Source organism: Rhea americana, unplaced genomic scaffold (assembly GCF_003343005.1).
Source record: "Rhea americana isolate MKP2758 unplaced genomic scaffold, rheAme1 scaffold_89, whole genome shotgun sequence".
In the NCBI taxonomy this organism is placed as follows: domain Eukaryota; kingdom Metazoa; phylum Chordata; class Aves; order Rheiformes; family Rheidae; genus Rhea; species Rhea americana.
The window spans coordinates 1772364-1786997 of record NW_028187077.1 but is presented as its reverse complement, the minus strand read 5'-3'; the positions used below and the strand labels follow the sequence as shown (position 1 = coordinate 1786997).

General features: G+C 35.0%; 1 protein-coding gene across 1 annotated transcript in view; it reads right to left on the bottom strand.

Moving 5' to 3' along the window:
* Positions 1-271: 271 nt before the first annotated feature.
* Positions 272-14634, bottom strand: part of BBS7 (Bardet-Biedl syndrome 7) — a 19232-nt gene continuing 4869 nt past the window's right edge. The window contains exons 6-18 of the mRNA XM_085323945.1: positions 14406-14522; positions 12988-13118; positions 12163-12247; positions 11358-11460; positions 10597-10789; positions 9011-9085; positions 7779-7844; positions 5684-5823; positions 4553-4717; positions 3778-3887; positions 3562-3665; positions 2194-2317; positions 272-1122 (exon numbers count right to left, since the gene is read on the bottom strand). Coding sequence (XP_085180071.1) covers positions 986-1122; positions 2194-2317; positions 3562-3665; positions 3778-3887; positions 4553-4717; positions 5684-5823; positions 7779-7844; positions 9011-9085; positions 10597-10789; positions 11358-11460; positions 12163-12247; positions 12988-13118; positions 14406-14522 — 1550 coding nt within the window. The 3' untranslated portion in view covers positions 272-985. The remainder of the gene's footprint in view (positions 1123-2193; positions 2318-3561; positions 3666-3777; positions 3888-4552; positions 4718-5683; positions 5824-7778; positions 7845-9010; positions 9086-10596; positions 10790-11357; positions 11461-12162; positions 12248-12987; positions 13119-14405; positions 14523-14634) is intronic.

Genomic DNA, 14634 nt, shown 5'->3' with positions numbered 1-14634 from the left:
CGGCTGCCGGCGGGGGCCGCGGCGCTGCCTCTGCCCGCGGCCCGCACAGGGGCGGCGGCCGCCGAGGAGGGCGGTTGGGGCCGGGGCTCCCGCCGGCCGCGGGGCGGAGGAGCCGGACTGCTCCTGGCCGTGTCCAGGCTGTGCGAGGCGAGGACCAGAGCCCCGGCCGAGGCCGCTTTACCAGCAGCGATTACGAGGGACAGCAGAGAACTACTTTTATACGTTCAAGGTAATCACTTCTTTAATTGCTCAAGAAATAAAAACACACTAATATATATCCAGAGACTGTTTAATGTATTTTAAGTTCCAATAAAAAAATAAGATGCTAAGGAGTATGCAGACTTTGCGGTAAAGAGTACTGAACGGTCGTCTGGACTGCGTTACAGAATGAAGAATTCAGACAGATGAGAAGCATGGAGGAAAGCCAACGCAATGCGTTTGAAAAAAGACCTTATGTGCAGCTTTTGAAGTAATCGTTTAAATCAAAATTTAGAGGTATTTCTCCCCACCTTCATGTGCGTGACAGTTCCATAAAATCAGCTGACAGCATTGTACCACTTGCTCAGCACAGCTAACAAATAACATAGCTATCAGTAAACACCTGATTTTCTTCTAAATGTGTTAAGTCCATGAAAATAAATTTCTTCATACATCCTTACAAATAGGAATATTCTCCATTTATAGTCTCTAACAGTACTGAAAATATACTTCTGCAAAAAGGATATTCAGTATCTGGTTCTCTAGTTTTCCTTAGCTGTGAAGAACATTTGTGTATATATAAACTATGTGTGCATAACATGCACGACAGTTGATATGAACTAAAATTGACCAGCATTCAATATTGTAACAAGAATAAAATGAAAGAGTAAAAGGAATAATAAAAACATTTTTTCCTCAAAATAACATACTGGACTTGATAGTTGACTGCCTCAGTTAAAAAGAAAAAATAAATAAATTGCTCTGTCTTTTCCTTGTTGCCTCCAATTCAGGCTGCAGCCTCAAAAAAAGCAATTAGTCCATCTTGATCGCAGCCATCCAGAATTTCCAGAAGAAGAGGAACTTTTGTTTTCACATTGGTGCCTTTAAATTTAAATTTATCTATGAAGAGATCTGTGATCATACCTGCAAAAATAAAGTTCCAAGATTTTTATTTGCCTCGTTTTCACTATAAGGTATCTCTACTTTTAACTTACTACTATTTGTAGACTGTCTAACATGCTTCAGGTGACCCTGCTGAGCAGGGGGGTTGGACTAGATGATCTCCAGAGGTCCCTTCCAACCTTACTGATTCTGTGATTCTATTCTAGTCAAATTTCTTTTTAGAGATAGACTGCTTTAAAACTTATTTTTAAGCAATGATTTACTTTTAAATAAACCTGAAGCACCCTCCTGTTATCCCAGATTCCAGCTTTACTCCAGAGGCTGTAATTCTGCCTTAGAATTACTCATACCTGAAGTGCTCAGGAGAAAGGAACTGTCAAAGGATAGGGAAGGACAACTCATTATTAAACCTAGCACCTGGCAGATTACTTGAGCTAAAAGGTATATCACAAGCACCAGAAAAGGTAACAGAATTTCCTTCACTTAATTATAGCAAAGATTCTTCCTTCCCATTCCATGCCTATTTTTCTGTTTTTCTGTTAATTTGTAAAAGTGTTTTTCCTTTGGCTGAACTTAATCACTCATTCAACTTCTTAAATGCCATCCTGAATTAGAATATATTCTTAATCATGTGCATAAAGGCAGGGATTATCTGAATATAAAATCTGCCTATGAAATAAAAAGCACAGAATTTACTTGCAAATAATCCTGTATTTGCTTTCACAGCACAATGGTTATGACGACAAGACAATTTTAGAAGTTCTCAGGTGAATAATTCCTGAGCATCTTTGGAGAGTTATTCAAAATTTGTAGCAGCAAAACCAATTTTGGTATGTGCTAAGTTCTACCACCTTACCTTTAACGCTGGAATTTCATGATCAAAAATGCCATTTAACCATCCAGCCATGCTGGAAGAGCAGATGGACATACACACTTAGACATCTATTGGTCTCCTGAAGTTACTCAAGACTGCCTCCTTACCAAATCATTTCAGTGCTACAGATACTGACTTCATAACTATTTCAGTCATGCCCAGTGTGTTCTCTGACCACTAATTTGCATTTAGAAAAAAAGCTGGGTTGATCAACAAACCATAAAGTCTCTCGAGATGTGCAGGTTGTTTCTTGTATTCCTCAAGCAGTTGATCTGCCTCTTCTAAAATGCTACGGTACTTAGGTAGCAGGAAGTCCGCATTTCCTTCATTAACTTGTAATTCCTCAAAGATATTTTAAATTGTGAAAATTAAAGACTGGTAAGTACTAAAAGAACATAAAAGTAACAAGAATTCAGCTTGGTTTTGACAAGAGGAAATACTTCAAGGACTAAACAATGCCTTTCAGAATAATTCTTGCTAGTTTAGAAATGCCTTATTTTCTAGGTCTTCTAATGAAATGCCAGATGTTACTTGTCATTTCATACACTAGATTCCCCAAATCCTATATATTACAGTTTTGAGCCAGAAGAGGATCACTCCACAGCTCAGCCTCTATAGAACCAAGCCTAATGAAGGCCCAAAGTCTTCACCGTGCTTTTATAGCACAAGTAAATTTTACAAAGTAAGTATATTTTCAGAATAAGTGTATTCTTTTACAGAATAAGTAAATTCCTAGAAAATGTAGCATACATTGAAAGTCCAAAGGTAAAAGAAAATTCCAAAAGTATCACTGAACTCATAACAGCGAGAGGTTTTAAAGACCTCTTCTAAAAATGTCCCAGATTACCAGACTAAATTAATATAGATCATTTCATCCTGTACAGAAAGATTGTTCTTTTCTAGACTGAAGGTAATTATGCAGTTTGAGTTTTCAGAGATAACAGCTTTCATCAGTTGCCAGAGTATTTTACTGCCTCTTAAACAGCAAGTTATTTAGATACCAGTGACACAAAAAAGTTAAAGGTTTGCTAACTAAAAAAAGCCTAAGGTAAGCTTTTTCCAAGAGCTGCAACATTATCATTTATGCACAAACATAAAATGCAGTAAGAATAAATTCTCTATTATTTTGTATCTCTCAAGTTTGGCTAATCAAGCTTAAGTAAAATACTTTTACTGATAATAAAATAAAAATATACAACATACTGTGTGCTCCCTAGTAGTAAAGTTTTTCCACTAAAAAAAAGAGTTCTGACAACTACTCCTTTGATGGAATCAAGTGCAAGAAGCATTCAGTTGCCCATGTCTACTGTCCAATTTAAACATTCTCAAAAAAAAAAAAAAAAAAAAAAAAAAAAAAAAAAACAGTAATTCTCTGTGTTATTCACTAGTTATATAACACAAATGGGAAGAAGTTTTACTTTTAAATCTGTTTCTTAGATAACTATTATACATGTAGATAACTATTATTCATGTCTTGGGAACAGGAAAAGAATAGGTAATGTTATGACACATATCTGACTTGAGCCGTACAGCTCGATATTGGCCAACTTAATCCATATAAAAATCCTTCAGAGGAGAATACTTACTTTCAAAGCATCTATTAAGTGAACCTTCTTGGCCAACAGCTGCTGATACTCTAATTTGGGGTAGATGAGCTTTAATGTATACCTCACAGATTCTTCATTTATATCTAGTAGGGCATTAAAAAAAAACACCAAAAATAACAAGCAAATAAGTAATGTGTTTCATTTAAAAGAATATAAAATTAAGTCAAAGACAATAAAACAGCAAAGAAGTTTTACCATATGATATATTAAGATTAATCTTCCTTTTAGTAGCTTCTTTGGAAAGCACATCTTTTAAGATGGATATGGTAGAAATGTTGTCAGACTTGAAAAACGCCTCACCTTTTCTATAAAGAAAAAAAAAATTTTAAACAGACCAACCAAAACTAATGCATGTTTTTGCTATTTCTCCATTTTAGAATACAAGACCTATAAATTAACACCCAAATCAGAGAAAACAACCTCTATATAGGTCATAATAATTCTTCATATACTGGGTGGTTGTATACACCCATGTTATTCCCTCCTTTCCTACTCACAGTGTAACCTTGTCAGAGAACAGAATTTGTTCCAGTAGTTAATACAAAGCAGCATCTTCAAAGATATACACATAAAGCAGTTTTATCTTACTTGCTGCATGGCATTAAGCTTACACAAGCAAGATTTTGGATGGTATTCTATACACCAACATTCTCCTTAAGTTTATCATTCTAACAGCTGGAATGCAAACAGGAAGGAAAGCTTCAATACCCAAAGGAAGAAAAAACATGCCCTCCCCCACAAGAACACCAACAACTTTCTATTTGTTAGAGACTGTATCATTACAGTACAGGACTCAATCATGGTAATATTTGACAGCCCTTTTTAAGCAAAAATTCCCATTATCTTTACTGGGAGTTTTTACTGGGGATGGGAGGTGAGAAGGATGGGGAGGCAAACATAGACTGGTCAAGAATGAAAAAAAAGGTAACAACCTCAGCATAGTCACACTCTGCTTCAGTAACTATTTTACCTGTAAGTACTTTCAAGCTGTGTACCCAGAAAGGTGTTCTGAAAATAAAAGGTGATACTCTCTCCAGCTGGAGTCTTTTCAGGGACTTCAGGCAAGCAAAACACAACCCAGGAATGAATTTCAGCAAAACTGAACTGGCCTTTGAGCATCAGCGTATTCATGGGTCTATGAGATTATGAAAGCCAAAACTCGTCATTAGTTACTAAGAGCAGCACTTTCAGTTCACCGGTTATCCATAGGGGGAAAAAAAAAAGTAGTTTAATTCCATGTGGTCACTATGTTTTGATCAACATCCTGCAAAACAAATCTCAGCTAATTCTGGTATCTTGCAAAGTAGTTGTGTACGGCAGATTATAGTTTTCTGTATCTCAAAAAGCTATGAGTACATGCATATTTTATTTACTAGCAGTTATGTCAAAATTGGGCAAGAACTGGTTGGAAGTTTCTGACACACCCCATTTCAAGTTGTTAAGCTTGAAACTTATGACAAAGGTAAATAACTGACAAAAGAAAAAAAAAAGACTAAAAGCCTCAAAGGCCTTCCATTCTGTAAACCACAGACATACAGCATTTTTATCAAAAACAAGGAACACATTTGCATTTCAAGTAAATACATTTGGTATCTTTCATTCAATTCTTTAGTTTTAAGGAATCAACAGATTGTAACATAGGATACTAACTAAGGGTGGGGAAATCAACTAAAGTTTGGTAAAACAAAGAGAGATATGGGGAAAAAAGTCACTCTGCAGCTAAGTTAGCAATGGGAAAAAATCACAATAAAGAGAACAGGGGGAAACTGAGGCTGAAACTGAAAAAAAAAAAAAAAAAACACAGTGTCACACAGGAGTTTCCTTTCTGCCACACCCTCAGCTCCACACATGGGGCTGCCCTATAACATCAGATCAATGAAATGAAGACAATAACCTGAAAATACAGTGATAAAAAATGGCAAGGAAAGCAGGAATCTGTTAAATCTGTCCTTTTAGGGGGTCAGAAAACCCATTAAGTGGAACCACAGAATCAACTTTTTAAGTTGAGTGTTATTATTTAGAGTTATACAGTAAACATTGTTTCAACTGGATTGTATCAGTGTTTCAGAAGTAAACAGCATTGGCTTTTCTTTGTAATTACCGGTCATGGTCAATAGAATGAGTTCTCTGATGAAGTGAAAGTGGCTTAATCTGATATTGATGAACCTGGCAGGTTTTCAGTTGAATTCTTGGGGTTACATACGCTTGAAGTGTCCCATATTGTCCTTCAATTGATCGAACCTGCAAAAATAGAAGCAGAACCCACAAACAAGAACACGAGAGAAAAGATTAATTTACCGGAATTTGGAGAATTGGTGGGTCATTGAAATTTATTAAAGATAATCCATAGATTTTCAGCATGACTTCAGTACAGTACAGAGTACTATACAGTATTTACCTGATAATGTCCCTATAAATAGGGCAGATAAGAATATTTTAAAAACAGATGAAATAATGGATGAATGTAATATTAAGAAAACAAAATTCACTAAATTACCTTCTGATTAATTAAAATACTAAGTCTGTAATTTACTCCCAATTCCTCAGTATCCCCATTACTGCTTTTTATAAATTATATTCTGTTGCAGTTAGCAACACAAAATAAAGAATAACAATTTTGAAAAGCCAGCAAAATTTCACAATATTCTTTCTTTAGTGTCGAGCTCTTCATAACAATCAAACTTCTTTATGAGTTATTTTTGGAAAAGAAAGAGATCAGATTTCACAGCTCAATATTCAGAATACCCAACAAGCAAATACATACAATATGCATAAATATATAAATATTTCGAGACACTGTCTTCATGTCTGGACAACTCTGTTTTACAGCCTTAGTCATGTCACATATTTTACAGGAGTGTTTTGCAGAAATGCATCCACTTTAATGTGTTTTTAATAAAAGTTAGAAAAAAATTCTCTTTGGAAATAAAAATCTCAAAGATCTAAAGTCTTTGTACAGTCTGTATGTGCAGAGAGGAAATACAAAAGAGAATAAACTGGATATGGCAGGCATTGGGTAAGTAAATCGCTGGAGTTTCTATTGCCATCTCACTCAGTACATCAAGAACTTATATAGATCAAATCCATCTGATCAGGATCCCAATGATAGAATAATAGTATAATGTTTTGATGACATTTTGTTTTGATAATAAACTATTAAACAGCAGTATTTTTAGTTGGAAGGTAAATAAATTCTCTTTTCCTGTATTGTGAATGCATTTGATCCTCTTTTTGTGTGTTATATTACCTATTCTCTACATATCCTTAAATTAAAATGAAAGGACTGAGACACAGCGAAATTAAATGACCTGCTCAGAGCAAATAAGCACATCTAAAGCATTGCTTAAGGAAACCTGAGAGATACAGGATAAGAGTCTTAATTCTGCACAGCAGGTTCATTACTGTGATCTCACCCCCCTCCCATAAACAAACCAACCAACCCATCCCAGAACTCTCCCACGTTCCCACGTTTTACGTATCTTAAGTGAGCTTAAATTTCTAATGATGAAAACAACAATTTGAGTGAACTTTACATAAATAAACACGTTAGATTAAGAGCTGCAGTGGTAGGTGACTGCATCAAGAGAAAGCCTAGAGTCTGTGTGTATCTTGAGGACTATCTTAACTAATCATGTTTTCACTTATTGTTTTTCCAGTGGTACCCACATTCGGTGGATCATTAAAAAATAAATAAAAACAACAACAACAAAAAACGCAAAGCATACCTTTAATCTAATAAACATGTATGTATAGAATTTGCCTCCTCCCTAAAATACAAACACAGTCTATTTTCCCTGGACAGCATAATTTCTCTCAAACACTTCTAGCGCTTTTTATCCTCGGAACTTTCCTTCCCACACCTTTCCACTTGAAGTTTTACACAATGTCTCCAGAATCACGTATTTTCACAATGAGTGATTTACCAACTGCCTTCATTTTAGAGACAGCAAAAGAAGGATCCTAGGCAATCCTTTACATTTTTATAGAAGCCTTTATAAATTCTACAAACAAATATAAAGGAACACTAGCAGCAGCTTAGAAACTTCTCAAGAAACAAGCAGCAGCAGAAAAGTACCATGTGGGACTATCTGGACTCATCATTTGCTCTGATTAATCCAGGTGGAGATCTCCATACCCCTAAGCAGACAGCTACATACCATATGATTTCTTGCAGAAAGTATTTTGCGGCATTTTACCTTAAGTTCAAGCCTTGTAGTGTTTGCTTGGCATCGGTAAGTTGCAAGAAGGAAGTTGCTATTTGGCTGTGAACAATAAAAAACAGTGGAATAATACAAAACAGGTCTGTGGACTCACAGTTCTGTTGGTCTGTTTTAAATGTAAACATACAGAGTATGCTGTTTTTGCACAGCTATTCAATAAAAGGTAAATACAACAAAGTGCACTTTGGTTCCCACAAATGTTCCAATTAACTTTAAAGATGATAGAATAGCAAAGTGTATTCCTCTATCTAGAGGAATCAACTGCAAACTGCTATATTCTAATAACACCATAAAAGGAAAAAAAAAAAAAAAAAAAGCTAGAAACATTTTAATGCAAAGAATGTCTGCCAGCCTGTTCCACTCACCTGCAGTATTAATATAGCCTAATGCCTGAAAACTACAATTATGCTAATAATGTAAAGAAAGATCCATAAGGAAACAGACCAAAAGCAAGAAGAGAAAAAACTAGCTAAATTAATGACCACGAAGAATGACAAGAAACTCGGGATAAAAGTTCATTTCTGAAAGTTCCAAGGTAAACCTATGAGTTGCCAATTCAGCTCTTCATATGAGACTACTCAGAAGACCATTACGAAGACAGAGACATCACAGAACATTTTTGTAATATTCCTAAGTTGTTTCTGGATTTTTTCCCAAAAAGAAATACGTACATATATAAACACACACATTTACAAATGTGTGTATTTAGATACATAGGTTTTTATATAGAAATACAAGGATATTATGCTTATAATTTTATAATTATATACAAAAAATGCACCTAGTCAAGCATGTGACTCTCCAGACAGTAAAATTTGTGTCTAGAGATACAGTAAGATAAAATAGATATATACAAAATGTTCTTTGTCTAAATTACTTTTAACTGAATATGTATGAAACTGGCAAATCCAAAGTGAGCAATACTGAATACACCTTGGACACCTCTAATCAGGAGGGAAAAAGTACCAAAGCAGTCACTTTCATATCTGTCCATGCACATTTAGATTTGCCCTATATCAAGGTCTCCCTCTAATACCCAATTCTGCAGTATCTCTAATTAGGCTGGGTTCTCTGAAATTACTAAATAAGTAGTTTAATGTCATATATTTAAAACTGCAAATAAATCAATCCAAATTCTGTTTTTTAATAAAGAGTATTAAGCTCTTTCATCACACAATCTCTATCATTATTTCCTATGTTTCATTTACCTCAGAATCACAGCTGCTAAAACTAACAACAGCAGAATTTTTATCCACATCCAGCAAGTCTATTGGGACATCACTCTGCAGAACATATAAGGAAGAGAAAATAAAAAGGCTGAATACCTGAGTAGTTTCTAATGTACTTATCCTCTAACTCAGATCAATTATTTTTAGTAATGGTGAGGCTATGATTGTTTCATCATTTATAAATGTGGTAAAAGCTTAATAGACATGCAACTTATTTCTTAAACTTTGTTTCCAGAGGAATGTGATGATCTTTCTCTTACTCTCTTATGGCACTCTGAACTCTGTTGTGCCTCTGGCTTACAACCCCAATACAAGATAGGTAACTGCCTTTCAGGCTTGTCTGAAGTATATTCACTCATGACTGAAATGCTTTCCCATTCTAATAGTGGGAATATAACATTAATTTAGGAAACAAAGGATCATATGAGATCATTATTAATGCTCTTTTTACTTACAACAATGCTTTTGACACAGATCACTTCTTTCCTAGGTACGTTTTCACTTGTAGTAAAAGGAAAACTAACAGTATTTTGATAGCACAACAAGATTAAAAATCTTTATAATAATGAATCACTTGATTTGATACTGTTTTGTAACTTAACAGAAGCATCAGGAAGCACCAGTAAATAGGCAAAAGACTTCCTAAAAGCCTTAAAACTTAAGAACTTAAAACCAGTTTTATTGCCTTCTCTAGCAAAAGAAGGCAATACCGAGCATTATCTCAGAACTTATAGCCATTTCTTTAAATGAAAGCAAGCTCTACAATCAATTCAGGCCTAAATAAAACAAACTGAGTATTCCTTGCTTAGCTAATAAAACCGCAGAAACTATAGAGCTGCAAATTGGGGTTTAACCTTTCTCTGATTAAGTCCTTTGCCATAAAAATATTTAATATAAAGTGAACAAAAAAAAAATCATATAGTAGTTCCCTCCCCTTTAGTAGGGCAAATTTACTTAGACAGAAACTTCTCCTGGTCAAATTTTTCTCCCCAGACATATCCCAAAAGAAGTTAACTCAGTACCACTACTCTTCTGACTACCAAAGCTACTGCATCAGCTGAAATGAATGTTAAGAGGAATAACTAATTAAGATGGCTTTACTTGGCAGGCATATTTGTCACCAACACTATATAAATCAGATACTGGTGCAAATTGTTAAAGTGCACAAATGCAGCCCATACCATTCTAAAAACTGATCTTCCAGTACAGAAGGTAATTAACTGGCCCAGTGAGAAACTGGATCACATTTAAGATCTACTGAATTCATTGCTGTTGAAATAAAAGTGATGTGCAAGAGTAAATACAAAACTTGCATATAAGCCTGCTAGTATAGCACATTTCAGTCTGTTCTGGTACCACAGTGAYGCTTATTAAAGATTTACTTGTTCCAGAGCAAGCATACAGAACAGCTGCATCAATATTCCAAGACTACACATTTCAACTCTCTAACAATTCAGACATGTATTCAGCAGATTATAACTTGTCTTTCTAAACATAAAGCCTCTTAATGTTGTAACTTTCATTTGAAGGTCCATGAAAGCCAATATGGAAACAAACACTCTCACCTGTACCAGCACATTATCTATAGCCGTCTGCACCTCCAAGATRAGGCTATAGCTAGCATCATCCTTATTTAATGTAAACTTATCATTCACACTAAAGGCAGGCACTGATGAAACAGCAGTACTGGACTGAGAAGACTGTTGGTATTTTTCACGTTCCTGAAGTACTTTCATCTGTAAGTGTTCCAATTCACTCCTAGAAAAGAGAAAACACACAAAGTCTTCAGAAAACTTAAYTTTAAAAGCTACTAGAAATTAAATACTATACTTGCAAAGTAATCRTGTTTCTGATCTTCTGTCCACTGCCTTTCGACCAGATGTGAACAATAAGTACCCTTCCGTATATATAACATAACAAAGATAAGAACKGTATTATATGAAAATGTAGGTTCTACCATACTGTGCCTGAAGAAATATCTAAGAGACGTGGAAAAGGACATTTTCTTCCCTCCAAAAACACAACGTACTTTTAATAATGTCAGTGTATTTCCCTCACATCRGTTAGAAGATATAAACAACACAGAAGTGACAAATGGTATCTTGCTGACACTGTGAGAAAGACGCTATTAAGAGAATATCATCTGAAGATAAGACAGAAGGGACCATGAAACAGCAGATTACTATTGATTTCTACTTTGAGAAGGTTTGACTCCTTTTCTGAAAACACAATTGATACAAAAACAATCTGATGAGATCAGAGAGAAGAGGATATTTCAGCTTTTAAGATTTGAAATATTATTACATTTCTTTTCAGTAAAAATTACCTTAAGGATGAAATCTTGCTTTGCATCTCTTGACTTAGTTTTAGCTCTTCACCAGATCCACCTTCTCTATGGACAGGTTCTGTAGTCAGTCCTGTCAACCACCCTAAACCAATATAAAAATATCTATATTCCATATAAGCTAGAAATAAAAAACTACACTCAGCTTTTATATCTGTATGGAACGATTTTTGTTCAGTATTTTGGACAGAGAGAATCCTGTTTTGGAAGATCCTGTTTTRCAATTTTTATCTGAGGGTTTAATTTTTGTCCCTACTGCTTCTGACAGAAGTTTTTCTAATACCTGGGATAATTTGCAGCACTRTATCTGAAAACACTAGAGAGAGCTSTGCAATTATTTATAGCAAACTACATATTGCATAGCATGCATAGAGACAGAATGCTGCTGGTTGAAGTAAAGAAAAAAGATCTTTTTTGCTTTCTTAATGGCATTTACCTACTAAAAGATGCATACTACTTGGTTATACTGTGACAGTTCAGGTATGCTATGAAGAATTAGGTGATTAGACTTCTAGAATTACCTCACCAAATGAGGACAAACAGCAAAATCGCATCATTATAAAATGCGCCACAAAAGTCGACAAATAAATGTCCACAATCTTTCACATTCCTCAGCTATCTACTTGAACTACCAAAAAAGCCAAATAACAGAGCACGAATTTAAAGAAATCCACAAATCCAATCTACTGTATGCCATACTGCAMTCTGCCTTTGGAAAGTCACAGTCCTTTTCATCTTTACCCATCACCATACCCAACTTCTATTGAATGAATGATATACAGCTTACCTGAATACGTGGATGCTAAAATTTCATCATATCCATCTTTTCCTACGCAGCCACCTTGGATTGATGAAATGCTCTCTGATAAAGCCTTCAAATAAATACATTCAAGTAGAGGGAAATATCACTGCACCCATTTTAGGTTTGTTTTTGCATATTTAAGGGTTTTTTCCACCTTCTTTTACCTGTATTGTAAAATATCTACATAGATGTGGAATATCTAGACACAAAAGGCAAATAAGCTAGCTGATGACTATCATAGCTAAATCAGAGTGGTTTATATTCTGATTCTACTCTCTATAGSAAAGGCAGTAAGAGGGTGGCTTAAAGTAAAACACTGATGTAACAGTGTTTTTCCAGCAGTAATTAGCAGTCTGAAGGCTGAAATAATCACTACAAACTAAATTCACTATTTTAGCACTTCATAACCAAGGTAACCAAGCCCAGAAAATCCTGACAGCTAACATTTATTATTTCATAAGCAAAAGACTGATTGTATACAATTTGGGTTTAGTTTCTTCCTGAGAAAGAAGCACCATTCTGGTTTCACCCAGGAGAGGCTCCAGTAACTGCCAGAGACAGAACCTGCTACACTATTTTGACTTTTGCTCAAATCAGGATCAKGTCATTTTCTGCTTCTTACATATTAGCATAAGTCTTTGAAGTTGTTGACAGTTCATACTGTCAACAGTACAGAGCACATCAAGTTTTAAAAGATGAATGATGTTTTAGCTGTAGCTTTCAATCTTGTAAAACCTTGAAATTTTGAAATACAGATATTTTTCTAGTTCATTTTGCCAGAAAAGAARAATATGATGAATATAGACTTACATGATCATATCGAAGCACAGGATCGTCTGCACTCTCAAAGTTATAGACTTCTAGTACACCATCATCTCGTCCAATGAGTAATTCTTTAACTCCATCTCCCAAAATGTCAAAACTATCAATACATAGGATACCTAATGAAAAACACAAGAAAATCACTTACTTCATCTTCGTTATGACACATTAATACACAGGCCACATTAAACTACATAGAAAGAAATTCTTGGACRGCTTTTAAGGTTTTATTAATGCTATTTCCGGCTGAGTCCACTAGAGGGGGCTGAAATCTCTGATCTGTGGCCAAAAGCCAACAGGACACCAAGTGATTTTATGGCAGCCAATACCAAGTCAACAATACCACAGCCCCCTCCATTCAACAACATTATAGGTGAAAATAACTTCACAGACATCCCATCTGATAAYAAAAAGGTCACTCCTGAGGGATTTAACACTGCCACATCAAGCTTTTATCCAGATGAACTACTTGCCTGTCCACTTCTGCTGTAGTATTGTTCCTTTCCAAGGGCGTACATAAAGCTGTAGTAAAAGGACTACTGCAAATTCTGRCTAATTTAACAGAAACAAGATTGTGACTTGTGCCAGATTGGGATTAGGTCTATACTGCTAAATGACATGTTAGTGCACAAGYCCACTACCACTGAATGTGGAACCAAGGTCTATCACAATCAACAGTGTTTGCACAGGGCAAACAGAGCTATAGTCTGGAAGGAGGAAAAAAAGAAAAGTGTGCTTTAGCATAAGACTTAATAAGAAAAGTCAGATGGAATTTAAGCTTTTCAAGTATTTCAAAGGAAGAGTATGGCCATACTTAAATTGTAAGAGGAATACTCATTTTAAGAGGAAATGACTAAAGACTGATACATGCTGCAGAAGCAATAGTATATCAAAATTAAAGTGAAGAAAGTATTCTAGTTAAACCATACTATAGAGCTTTAAGGAAATCCTTGTTCTATCTTCAGAGAGAAACCACAAGAATGACTTAAAAAAAAGTCTTGCAGGGAAAATGCTAACCTTTCCTTTGAAAAAACTTTAAGATTGCTGAGCATCTGAAAAATTCAGCAGGTACACTCACATTTAAAAATAGTCACTAAAATCATAAAAATCTCAAGGGATTATATATGAATTTATATTGTTTTAACATTGCCACTTTAAAAATTAGACTGTAATAACAAAATTATACTGAAAGATTGGAAATAATAYGAACAGAAAACCCAAAGCAAGACATACTGATTAAAATTTAGAAGAAGAATGAAAGATAACTTATTCATATTAATATCATATACTGGAATAATTATAATATACATTAAAAGAACCTATGAATAAGATCTCTTGAATATTATACTTGTAATAACACCTAAGCTATGCTGGAAAACTAAAGATGAAGAGATCAAGACACATACCTCCTCTCTTTTTTTCATTTCCAATTTCCCACTTATGTACAGGATTGGAACCAGTAATCTGGACCAGACCCACTTTACCATCAGAAGTTCCAAACACAACTTCTTCTCCAGAATCACCTAAGTGCATAAATTCATTTTAGAATCAGTACGATCAAGTACATCTGTTTCAAGGATCTGAAAATATTGTGTAGTTATATTCTACTTTCCAAGGATAAAAGAGAATATTAAC